The following is a 13851-nucleotide window of genomic DNA, read 5'->3' as shown; positions in this document are numbered from 1 at the left end:
AAAACCCTATATGGGGGGGGGCGGGCGGCCCCCTGGGGGGGGGGGGGTTGGGCGGTCTCAAAAAAAAAAAAAAAAAAAAAAAAAAAAAAATCTTCCTTTTTACAAGACAGATGTACTTCTTTATAGTTCTCTCCTGAACACAGAAGTCTTCAAGAACAAAAATATTTGTTATGAACTGAATGTTTTGTGTCTTCTCAAAATTCATATGTTGAAATCCTCACCCCCATTGTGATGGTATTAGGAAGTAGGAATTACTTTAAAGTTGCTTTTAAGTAGTAATTAGGTCATGAAGATAGAGCCTAGTGGTCTATGGGACCAGCACTCTTCTAAAAGAGAGGTCTCTTTTTCTTTCTGCAGTGTGTGAATACAAAGAGATGATGACTATTTGCTAAATAGGAAGCGTACCCTCACCAGGTACTGGATCTGTTGGCACCTTGATTACTAACTCCCCAACCTCCAGAACTGAGAAGCATAAATGTTTGTGGTTTAAGCCACTGAGTCTATAGTGCTTTGTTATATCAGCCTGAACTGACTAAGGTTGGAATTGGTACCAAACAGCAGGGGTGCTACTGTACCAAATAACTAAAAATGTGGAAGCGGCTTTGGAATTGGGAATGTGTAGAGGCTAGAAGAGTTCTAACGTACTACAAATATGGATGCTCAGGTGATTCTGGTGAGGGCTCAGAAAAAGAAAAAAAGAGAACTGTAGAGAAAGGGTCTGTCTTCTTAGAGAATATCAAAATAATCATGAACAGAATGTTGGTAAAAATATGGATGGTAAAAGCCATTCTGATGGACTTTCAGAGAGAAATGAGGAACATGTTATTGGAAACTATAGGATAGGCAATTCTTGCTACAAGGAGGCAAAGAATTTGGGTGAATAGTGTTTGTGTTCTAGTGTTTTGTGAAAGACAGAACTCTTGAGGAATGAAATTGGATATTTAAACAAGGCTATTTCTAAGTAAAGTATTGAAGAAGTCGCTTGGTTACTTCTGACTGCTTATAGTAAAACGTGAGAGGGAAAAATTAATTGAAAATGGAATTGTTAAGCAAACAGGAACAAGAACTTAAGAACTTGGAAATATCTCAGCTCATACATATTATAAAAACTGAGAAAGTGTGTTCAGAAGAGAACACTAAGGGTTGGCACACCAATCATTGATAAGGAGGTTAGTATGGGTGTGGACTATGGACTTCATCCACTACATCAACAAAATCCAGGAACAGAGATAGGATTCCAACAGCAGAAACACTGCCAGCTAAAACTAAAGAAAACAGAGAAATTGAGAAGAATGGAGAAACACTGTCAGACTATTTAAACCTTACATGACAAGATCTTAGAGCTTTTCAGCTGTGAACTTGGGCTATTTTTCAAGTCAAGGGAAATGGGATCTCAAAGGTGATTCAACAGGGCCCAGGGGCATGGTTAATTCCACAGCATTTTCAAAGTGTGGTATCAGTGCTTAGCAGAGGCATGGGGACAGGGTCATCCAATGTAGCCCTGGAGATTTGTGACCATGAACATGGATGGGGGTATGGCAGAAAGCTACACCAATGGGCAGTAACCTATCAAGCAATAAAGGTGATGTTGCCACCCCAGTGGGTCCTTAAGGCAAGACCTCTGCCTCAGTGGGCCTGAAAGGCAGGGTATCAAGTCAGAGAAGGATTATTCTTGAGATTTAAGGTTTAATGGAGTTTGCCTGTTAGGTTTTGGACTTACATGGGACCCATCACCACTTTCTTCTGCCCTCTTCCCCCTTTGGAATCAGAATGCCTACCTTATGCATGCCCCACAATTATATTATGGAAGCATATAACTTGCCTGATTTCACAAATTTGCAGCCAAAGAGGAATTTTGCCTCAAGATGAATTGTACCTTGAGTTTCATCATGTTTGCTTTAGATGATATTCAGATGAGAATTTGGACTTTAAACTAGTTAAGACTTTTGGGGCTGTTGGGATAGAATGAATATATTTTGTATCTGGGAAGGACATGAATTTCAGAAGGGCAGAAGCAGAATATTATGGAGTGAATATTTGTGTTCCCCAAAAATTCATATCTTGAGATCCTAACCCCCAACATGTTGGTATTAGGAGGTGATACCTTTGAGAAATAATTAGGTCATGAAGATGAAGCCCCCATAATGTGATTAGTGATCTTATAAAACATACATAGAGACCTCTCTTTCTCCTTCTACAGTGTGTAGATACAAGGAGAAAATGACCATCTGCTAAATAAGAAGCAGACCCTCACCAGACACTGGATCTGCTCACAACTTGCGCTTGGACTTTGCAGCCTCCAGACTGTAAAAAAAACAGATGATTGCTGTTTAAGTCATCCAGTCTATGGCATTCTGTCATAGGAGCCAGAACTGACTGAGACAGTATTAATGCCACTTTAAGGGACATTCAGATGAATCCAAACAGCAAGGTATGCATGCTTTCACAGCATTTCCTGAGATTTTACTATATGCAATTACTGTGTTGAGGCTACCACTGAATACTTGATCCATTTTTTAAAATAATTACTTACCATATGACATAAAATCTTAGGAATTATGTGTCTATTTCTCACTATGCCAACAGAGCAGAGCATTTTGGCTTTAAAGCCCACTTAATGTTTTTGTAGTTTGGTTCTTGTATTCTTGTATTCTAAGGTTCGACTCTTTAGTCGTGAAGATTTAAAGAAGTCTCATCTCTCTCTCTCTCTCTCTCTCTCTCTCTCTCTCTCTCTCTCTCTCTGTCTCTCCCCCCTCCCCCACCCCCCCCCACTCCCAATTCCCAACAGGGAAATGTAGCAGGGAATATAAGTATACAAGAAAATGAATGAGAACAAGTCTCAAAACATACTGCAGAATCAATGTATATGACAGAAAAATGGAAATTCTATCATGCCTCAGTAATGCTAGTAGAATCTACAGGTTTGAGTGAGAGAGAGTTGTCAGCAGGAGGCAGCTCCACGCGAAGTCTGGGCTTTGGGCAATTCCATAATTCATCTTACCCTAGGACTGACTCTGTTTTTTCCATTCACTCCATTTCAATCCCAGCAGACACAATTATCCTAATGAAAAAAGGACCTGCAGGGCCGAGCCCATGGCGCACTCGGGAGAGTGAGGCACTGGGAGCGCAGCAGAGCTCCCGCCGTGGGTTCGGATCCTATATAGAGATGACTGGTGTGCTCACAGCACTCACTGGCTGAGCGTGGTGTGGCCGGTCTCAAAAAAGGACAAAAAAAAAAAAGAAAAGAAAAAAGGACCTGCAAATTGCCAATGTTAAAGTCATCTTTTTCAAACACTCACTTTGTATACAAGGGCATAGATTTTAGAACAATTATAAAATTGATTAATGTCTATTATATTCTAGGCATGGTGAAGTTATTTTAATATGATTTAGATCATGATAATTTTTTTGAGGTTGTTTTTACACAACCTTTCATCTTTTTACAAGTTTTCTTTTATAAATGAAAAATTGAGATGTGTTAGCTTGAGTTACATGTCCAATATCACACCACAGGTTCAACACTGTTGCAAGAATTGATTTTTGTTCAAATCCTATGACATTTCCTCTATTATAATACTTACGGAAAGTCATTACATTTTCAAGCATCATATTCTATAACTAAATCACCATGCAGGTTTGATCAGAGAGTTTTCTGTTTGTTTTTGTTTTGTTTCTCTGACACACAGAAAAGAAACATTTCTTTTTCTCACCTGACAGCACTACTGCCCACATCGAGGTCTTGTGCGGTGACAGCACCAATGATGGTCCCTACTGGAGTGTCTTCATAAACCTCCATGGTGTAGAGCGGCTTGCTAAAGACGGGCGGCTCGTCCACGTCCAGCACGCTGATCTTCACTGTAGCTGTGTCCTTAAAAGGGCCCGCAGAGTGAAACCGGTGGTCAAGGTGAAGGTTGGAGGCCTCTACTTTAAAAGTATATGCCTTCTTTGTTTCAAAATCTAATGGCTGTAGTGAGGAAAAAGTGAGGTGGTACATTTACACAGGATGAGACAGAAATGGTGAACACGGCTTCTTCAGAGTAATCTGCAAATGAGCACCAATTTCACTGGCTTCGAATTTTCAATTTCTCTTTATAATTAGTGGGTAAGGGAAGTATGATAAACCATTTAAGAAAATAATTACTGGCTTATAGAGGTTTCCGGGTAACTTTTAAAGATAATTCATTGCATACATTAAAATCTCATACTACACATGCCTACATACATGCCAGGTAGGGCTTATTCATTTTATATGAGCAAAGTTAAAATATTAGAACAAATGTAAAGGAAGCATATCCTGTTCTTATCCAACACTGACATCTAGTGGAATTAAGCAATAGTAAAAAAGTGAGCAAAAATGAAATTGGACACTAGATTTTTACCTGTAAATTTGGTATAAGAAATATGGATTTTGGGGGGAGTGGACTACTTTTTTTTTTTGACAATAATGCCATTTTATATTAAATACTTTTGAATGTCTAGGTCTTTTCACTAAAAATGGTCTATATTTAAAAGCACACACAGTGGTAATTATCAAAAGAGTTTTGGTTTTTTGTGTTTCTGAAACTGTATATAAAATTAGTGGACACTGTCATGCCTCATCAGGATACATTACCAAGAATTATGGCTTTAAGAATATATGATCACATTAAAGAGGCCACGAAACACAATATAGGAATTCATTTCCCTTGGAGTCACTGATGCTTAATTTTAGCTTATTACTGCTTACATTCACACTCACTGTTAATATTAGTTTTGTCTTCCCAGTAACTGAAAATATTATATTCCAGAAATAAGGTGCTTCTGGGATGCTTTGTTTATGTGATAAATTTAAGGTCAATGGCTGGCTTCTAATCACCTAGGAAAAACTAAGACAACATAAATTTAACATTAACATAATGACTTTCTGGGACCTTTAAAAGTTTCTGTTTCTTAAAGTAATTCCCTCTAGCGTGACTCCAATGACTTGCTAATGGCTGTGTCAACACCTGTTCCTTCACTTAGTGCACCTGGGGAAATAAAGGAGGCATATCTTTTTCTCTTTTAAAAATGTAATTGCTCACATGCTCTCACTCATAACTGGGAGCTGAATCCATGAATAAGCAAATGAACAATACAGAGAGACAGAGAGGAAGAAAGAAAGAAACAACAATCACAGTAATATGTTGAACTTTTAAAAAACTAGAAGTGGAAAGGGAAGGGGAGGAGGAGAGGGAGGGGCTCATGAGGAATTGGTCAATGGACAAAAAGAACAATTGGATATTGTAATGATGAATAAGCTAGCTAGACTGATCTAACCACCACACACTGTACACAATTATTAAAAATCAATGTTGTACCCCACACATATGTATGATAAGAAATAAAAATAAATAAAGTAAATAAATAATTAAAGATGTGATTGCCGCTTTATGCATTTTCTCTGAGGAGGGAAAAAGAAAAAATAATCACTATGAAATCCTCAAAAACTCTCACAATTCCACAGACTTTATTCCAGCAAAAGAGTAATACCTCTTAGATATGACATCGTCTCTTTTAGAATATTTTTCATTCAGGAGGACCAACATTTATTTTCCCTGTAATTATTCCCCTTATTTTATGTAATTAATCACGTTTTTATTCATATTTTATTTGCTTTGTACTTAATGCTTTCTTTGATTTTCTATACTTTTATTAACCCATATTTGTTAACACATAATATTGATTTTCTTCAATTTACATCCCTTTCCTGTTAGAAGTTTTGATTTTTTTAAAATCAATATAAGTAAAGAATGGATACAAAATACTCCGTGGTTGATAATATGGCCATTTGTCACATGAACAGAAATGAGACATGTAGGAAAAGAGAGGGATAGTTCCACGATGCTCTTTTGCTCAGCCTAACGCTTGACTACTGTGTTTTGTGAATGGAGTCAGACTCAAGAAAGCCAACCACCTGCCCAAACAATGGCAAAAATAAGAAAACTATGACAAAATAAGAAAATGCTACAATTGCTGAGAATGTTTAGCTTGGAATGAAGAATACCAACATAAGAGAGGATGCACATTTTCAAGTATTTAAAAGGTTATGATGTTGAATATTAATTAGGCTTATTCTATAAGTTTCAGAGAGAAGAATTAACAATAATCAAACTTATTAAAAGAGTTTATTTAGGTTTGAAAAAGGAAGAAACAATTTTTAAATAATACACATATATGGATGGTTTATGTGGTAGCAAGGTCTGAAATACATCCCAGGAGGGCAGAAAGGTGCAAAGACAAGTTACAGCTTGCTTTCTCTCTACATTCAACAAGTTAAAGAATAGCAGCATCTAACTTAATGCATAAATTTGAAGAATTGCCAATTTTCCCATAACTGGATGTGGTTAGAGAAGTCAAATGTGTAGGAGGACATGGCAGAGAAAGAATGAGGTATGAGGTAGAAGGGTGCACTAGCTAATTCCAATTTAAAACATATAAAAATATATTTTCTGCTTGGGTAAATTGTAAATGTTCTTTGAATGTTAAACAATAGATTTTTTCTGTGACAGTGATCCTTATGACTACCCCGAATTTATTACCTTAAGGGTACTTTCACCAAGAAAGCATGTTGAGCTGTCCCAGCTCAATACTGCTCCCCTTTTTTTGGCCCAGAATTCACTTCTATCTTAGAATATAGATGTTAGTACCAATTGTTTCTCATTTCACTCTCTACTTTCTCCTAGATGTCGAAATGCATCTGATTATCTGTGATTAGGCAAATTCTTTTTAGATAAGCTCTTAATTTTATCCCCCCCCCCCCATTAATTATATACTACAGCTATCTGGATGAACTTGACTCCCTACTAAGGCCATTTCAAGCCAGAAATGAGAGACGAATTATGAAACCTTTTCTTTTCTTTCTTTTTTGCTTTCTTTCTTTCCTTTCTTTTTTGCTTTCTTTCTTTCTTTTTCTTTTTTTTTAAGAGATCAGACATTTTCTATGCTTCTTAAGAACTCCTGAACTATCACAGCAGGAAAATATTTGGAATGCAGAAAGATAGAGCATAAGATGAAAAAATCTTTCTGTAAGTACAGATTTTTTGGAACTGAAAACTTACATCCTGCAGTGATCAGAGAACTGGAGAAACCTGTAAGAGAAATGCCACAATAATATTCTAGGTGGACTTACTTCTTCATGACCTTGACCCACAGGCAATCCCACTTTACAAAAAGATGATTCCACTTTATAAAATGGTATAGCTCAGAAAAAGCAAAGAGAATCAACAGTGATCTCTCTCTGGTCAACTTTACCCACCACATCTGACTAACCACCTTCCACTTTTCTGAGGAATAAACTTTAACTTTATAATCAATAAAAATTCTAGCACTGAAATAAGTATAGAATGAATAGGATTTTTTTAATTGTTAGAAAAGGGATCATATTCTATGATATAAATACATTACTATAAAATTGAACTAATTTAGCTCTTACACAATATATATTGCTTGGGCCCCATTCAATTTTATGAACCTTTCTAGAAGGGTAAGAAAATGACTGACTAAAGAGAATTTAGGTGGGCAGCTCCTTGCTCATTAGGGTGTTTATATAAAGAAAAATTATTGAGACTAGAATTTTCAGGAAACAATTCACGTTGTAGGGAGTTGTGCAGTAAAAAAAAAAAAAAAACTGTGGAGAAAGGAAATGTGATGTATTTAATTTTGCTCTGGAGTATAAAGGGAAGAATTAGGCAAAATACCACCTTTCTGCTTCTTTGTTTTTAACCACTTTCTCTTATTTCGCTGAAGTCCAGATCACAAAAAAAAAAAAAAAAAAAAAAAAGGTAAAACCTTTAACAGCGTGATGGAAACAAAACAGAAAAAAAAAAAAAAAAAAAAAAAAAAAAAAACTAGATAAAATATTAAGTGCCAAAAGATTTTCTCATTTCAAAGGGGGATAAGCAATTTTTGGCATAAAATATAAGAGGATAAGTCCTTGGTCTCTTCCAGGCCTCATCATGCTTCCAGATAATGTTTAGTGAAAATGGATATCTGCAGTTGTAGATCTTTTGAGAAATTTTAAAAACTGCAGCTGTGGCAGGCAGAATTTTAAGATGCCCCCAGAAGTCTTTGTCCCCAAAACCCACACCCTTTATGAAATAACTATGTCCTTGAGTGTGTGAGGGGCCTGTAAATTGAATGACATATCACTTCTATAAACTTAAGTTTTTTAGAAAAGTAAATGATGCATATATAATTAAGGTCCAATCACTTGGCATGGAGTTAATTAAGAGAGATCTTACTTGAGGGGTCTTACCTAATCAGGTGAGCCTTTAAAAGAAAGAAGAGATGCAGATAATTTCTGACTGATCTTGAAGAAGTGCACTTGTAAGCATAAGAGCCCATGCAGCAAGTGCCTAAGGGGTGCCTGTAGACACTGAGACCTAATCTTGGCCAAGAGCTAAGAAAAAAATAGAGACCTCAGTTATGAAGCCACTAGGAAATAAATTCTGCCAGCAACCACTATGCTTGGAAAAAGACTCCAAGCCTCAGGTCAGATAGCAGCCCCAATTCACACCTTGATTTCACCCCAAAAGACCTTAAGCAAGGGACCCAGATATATCATATTTTGAACCACAGAAGCTGTAGTTTTGTCCCTCTTTATATTTTACTGTTTTATATTGCTTCTATTTTTATGAAGAACATGTGTCATTTTCACCAAAACAGTAAAGCCATCACTTTAAAACATAAAAATAAAAATAAAAAGTGAGTATGCTTTAGTAATGACTCTACTCTCTCTACCATCTAGCAGGTTTTATGGTAAACGGAAAAGAAAATTGTCAATGAACCCAAATGATCAAAGGATGTAAGTTTATTGGAAATAAACTTGATCCTTTTTAAGACAAGTAGTTAGAAAACAGATTTATACCAGGCTGAACCGTGATGAAAAGACCATGAACAAGCTCTTATAAAGTAGGTTTATTACACCAGGCTGAACAATAAAGATAAGATGTTCAGAGCAAGCACCATTTTAACAAAAAGCAAGTTTACCAAAGCTTGGTTTTATGATCAATATAGTAGTCAATGCTTGTCTGAGTGGGGATGTGGGAGAGTTGTGCATATCTCATCATCATTGAAGAGAGGTGTCAACTCCATATTTTACTAAAACATAGCCAAACATTTATTTGATGAATAAAAGTTGTCACTATATCAGGTGAGACTGTCCCATAGCAAAGGGAAAAACAACAAAATATGATCATTTTTAAAACCTAGATTTTAGTTTAGACAATACTTCAAGTATTTATTATAAAATTTAAAAATATATAAGCTTAAAAGAAAACTGAATTAGCAGACAAAAAGCATTTTGTAAATAATAATATTTAAATGATGAAACATAACATGCATTTCACACAATTTACCTCTAAAAAAATTTAACAAAACTGTCTATTAGAAATGCACTTAATTTTTCTCTGGACAAGTTATTTCTATACTTCATTTTTTTGCAGCACTGCAAATGTTTGATAGTATTAAGAATCATGGGTATTATTTCAATACCTCTATTTTACTGACAATAATTTTTGGATCAAATGCAGTAACTGAGACAAGACAAAACAAAACAAAACAAAAAGCAGAATTGCAAGAACCTCTAGTGCTTCTAGTTACAAGTTGTCAATGATATTTTCCCTGAAAAACGATGAAAGATTCCATCAACTATTATAAATGCTTAAGTAAAATATATGTGTCATATACACATACAGTACAAATCATATGACCATCTTCAGAGGCCAGTTATCTTTCATAAAACATATTGTTCTTCACAATAGCTGAAAATATAAGCTTTTAAAATATGTACTGTAATTTACAGCAAGCTGTGTGATTTTGAAGAAGTTACCTTTCTTCTCTAAACTTCAGATTTCCCATTTGTAGAATCAATAAAACACTATTTTTCTAAACACTTTGCAAAATATATTGAACTTTACATAATATGTAAATGAAAAGAAAAACTGCATCAGGAATGAAAACAATAAGACAACATAAGATACTTGTTTTTTAAGTCAACAAAAATTTTCAACACTCTATACACTTCAGGCATTCCTTTTACTAATGGGGACACAAACATAGTTATGATAAAGTGTCCCCAGGGGCTTAAAATACAGTAGGAGGAATCAGATGTGTTTTAAATATGACTGCCATAAGTATCACAGAGGCTTTGACAGAAATGCTGACATTTTGGGAAGTAAGCAAGCACAGATCAACTTCACTTGAGGGACTCAAGGAAGCCTTTGGTGAGAGGAAAGGAAGGGAAGTGTTAAAGAATGGGACAGAATTAATAAAGATACTCATGTGGTACAGGGCTTTCTATATTAAGCTTAATAAATTGAGGCCTATGTTTAGCTACATAAAATAGTCCAAATTTTTGTTCCTAAGAATTATTTAAAAATTAACCACGTGGTATTACAGTGCTATACTAGCAAATCTTATGATATGGGATCACTTCCTAGTCATCTGTTAAGACTGTAAAAAGAAAGTGAGTTTTACTAACTAATGGGTAAATATAAAATATAAATGTCCAGTGGGACCAGTTGAGACCTCGGCCTATTTCTCTCTTACGTTTTTAAGAAAAAAGAAAATTCATCTTTGGATTTAATGTGATTCTACAGTTATGTTAATTTGAAATAAACTGATATTGCCAAGTAACTTCAAAATGGCAAAATCTTTTTTAACTCTAAAAAAGTTTTCTTTATTTCGTTAAAATGAATAGGAAATCATTTCACCATTTTTCATTTTAAACAGATGACATCAATACTTGTTAGTTCCTAATAGATATTTTTCTAGAAATGGTACAAAACTATTGGAGAAATTATGCAAGATATTAAAATTGCTCCTTTGTATAACTTAAGCATTCAAACTGCTGTTTTAATTACCTAAATTTCTTTAAAAAAAAAAAAAAAAAAAATGACCAGTAAGGGGATCTCAACCCTCGACTTGGTGGTGTCAGCACCAGGCTCTCCCAAGTGAGCCATGGGCTGGCCCTAATTATCTAAATTTCTTAATCAGTAGCATGAACATCAGAGTGTTCCTATAAGTATTTTGTATTTTCAGAAAAAAAAAAAAAAAAAAAGATGACCAGTAAGGGGATCTCAACCCTCGACTTGGTGGTGTCAGCACCAGGCTCTCCCAAGTGAGCCATGGGCTGGCCCTAATTATCTAAATTTCTTAATCAGTAGCATGAACATCAGAGTGTTCCTATAAGTATTTTGTATTTTCAGTATTTTAAAGTTTTTAATTCCTGTGCCTTTCTATTTATAGCTACATTTAGTAAGTATACATTTTATTTTCATTTATCCAGCAGGAAAAAAAACACTACTGACTAAAACACATATTTCATTTAGCTTTTCACTAAGAATAAAATTGTTGAATTTAAAACATCTTATTTTCTCATTGTAAATGTAGCCCACCTCCTATTTTAGATGGGATGAAAATTTTAAAAAAGTTTTATTCTGGTTTTGTTAGTACTTTTATTGCTGTAATACTCACCAACATATAAACATATAGGGCAGTTGGGTTTTCTTATTATTTTTTTTATTTTTATATTTTGCTTAATGCAATATGGTGTAAAGGAATAGTAAGAACAGTTTCTATTTCATTTTGGTTTTTTACCAATATCTTTTGCCTTGGAGAGATTTTTAAAGTTCTATAATGTTACTCTGAATTCAAAGTGACACAGTGAAATGGCATTCTGTCACAGTGCTCATAAAGTGAGTCAAAGTTGAGGTTTAAAAAAATGAAATATAAAAAAACTTTCTTCATTCCTCTCAGCTCATATAAACCTTACCACTTTTATCTACTTAGACCCTACCACTACCAAGGAAGAAGAGAGAGGAAAAATAATAAAAGGAAAGCAAAGAAAATATTTTGAAGATAAAACTAATGACAATATGTGCTTCAAAACATTAAGCATTTTAATGTACTTTTAGGTAAGCCAAAAAAAGAGGAAACTTTCTGAAAACAAAGAATATCAGGCTTCATTCCACTTCTGCAGCTCAAATCTGTTAGCCAAAAAATTAAAATAACTGATGTTTTAAAAAAGAACTACAAATTCAAATGTAGAATATTTATTTTGGGACTTTCTAAATTCATTTAGCATACTTAAAAATGAAATTCCTATATGAATTTGTTTTTACATTAAAATTCTTGCATTGCTTTATTTTTTTATATAAAAACAGACACTCAAACCAATGGAACAGAATGGAAAACCCAGAAGTCACCCCACATATTTATAGCCAACTGATCTTTGACAAAAGTAACAAAGCATACAGTGGAAAAAAGACTTCCTCTTCAATAAATGGTCCTAGGAAAACTGGACTTCAGATGTAGACAAATGAAATTGAACCTGCACTTCTCCCTGTATACCAAGATCAATTCAAAATGGATTAAACACTTAAAAGAACTGAAACTATAAAATTCCTCAAAGTAAACATAGGCGAAACAGTTCAGGATATAGGACTGGGCAAAAACTTTATCTATATGACCCCAAAAGCACAGGCGACAAAAGAAAAAAAAAAAATAAACAAATGGGATTATAGCAAACTAAAAAGATTCTGCACAGCAAAAGAAACAATAGAGTTAAAATGCAACCTAAGGAATGCGAGCAAATATTTGCAAGCTATGCATCTGACAAGGGATTATTATCCAGAATATACAAAGAACTCAAACAACTCAGTAACAAAACAAGTAACCCAATTAAAAGATGGGCAAAAGAGTTGAATAGACATTTCTCATATGAAGATACACAAATAGCCAACAGACACATGAAAAATTCTCAACAATGCTCAGCATCAGGGAAATGAAAATCAAAACCTAACTGAGGTATCATCTCATCACAGTTAGACAGGCTATTATCAAAAAGAGAATAAAAAATGTTGGTGAGGATATGGAGAAAAGGGAACCCTCCTACACTGTTGATGGGACCATAAATTATTGTAGCCATTATTGAAAACAATATGAAGGTTCCTCAAACAACTACAGACAGAACTGCCATACAACCCAGAAATACCATTGCTGAGCATATACCCAAAGGAAATCATCATGTTGAAGGGATACCTGCACTCCTATATCTATCACAGCTTTATTTACAATACCCAAGAGATGGAAGCAACCTAAATGTCCATCAACAGATGACTGGATAGGGAAAATGTGGTATATATACTCAATGGAATACTATTCTGCCATAAAAAAAGAATGAAATTCTGCCATTTGCAGCAACATGGATGAACTTAGAGATAATTATGTTAAGTGAAATAAGCCAGACACAAAAAAAGAAATACCATATGTCCTCACTCATAAGTGGGAACTAAAAGGAAGGAAGGAAGGAAGAGAAACAATCACAATAATATATTAAAGTTTCCAAAACAGAGAGAGAGAACAGAACTGTGGTTATTGGAGGTGGAAAAGGGGAAGAAAGAGGGAGGTTGGTGAGAAACTAATTAAGGGTTACAAAGATTGATTACATTCTATAAACATGAGTATACTAATTATCCTGATCTGATCACCACATATTGTACACATGTATTGGTATTTGATTCTGTACCCCACAAATATATATATATATATCAATAAAAAAAAAAAGAAAAAACAATTCTCGCATTGCAATTCTATGCTGAAACGTTAAAGGGAAAACTTTCAAAAAATAATTTTAGGACCATTATGGAACTGAAACAATACTGTTGGTGTATACATAGTTATTTGTTTTGATAAACCTAATTCTTCAGGGACTCTTGATGATAATTGCAAGGTAAAGTTTTCTGAAAACTTACTGAATGTATGCTTGAATAGTCCTATCATACTGTCTTCATCCAAAAAGATCCTTCATTTAAAGAACTACAGTTGTTTAAA

At 34.6% G+C, this 13851-nt stretch overlaps 1 protein-coding gene across 1 annotated transcript in view; it reads right to left on the bottom strand.

Annotated features, from left to right (window-relative positions):
- Positions 1-13851, bottom strand: part of CDH12 (cadherin 12, type 2 (N-cadherin 2)) — a 103098-nt gene that overhangs the window by 48487 nt on the left and 40760 nt on the right. Inside the window, exon 4 of the mRNA XM_008582911.1 lies at positions 3711-3964. Coding sequence (XP_008581133.1) covers positions 3711-3964 — 254 coding nt within the window. The remainder of the gene's footprint in view (positions 1-3710; positions 3965-13851) is intronic.

This window comes from Galeopterus variegatus, unplaced genomic scaffold (genome assembly GCF_000696425.1).
Source record: "Galeopterus variegatus unplaced genomic scaffold, G_variegatus-3.0.2 Scaffold2758, whole genome shotgun sequence".
Classification (NCBI taxonomy): domain Eukaryota; kingdom Metazoa; phylum Chordata; class Mammalia; order Dermoptera; family Cynocephalidae; genus Galeopterus; species Galeopterus variegatus.
This window is presented reverse-complemented; position numbering and strand designations above follow the sequence as displayed.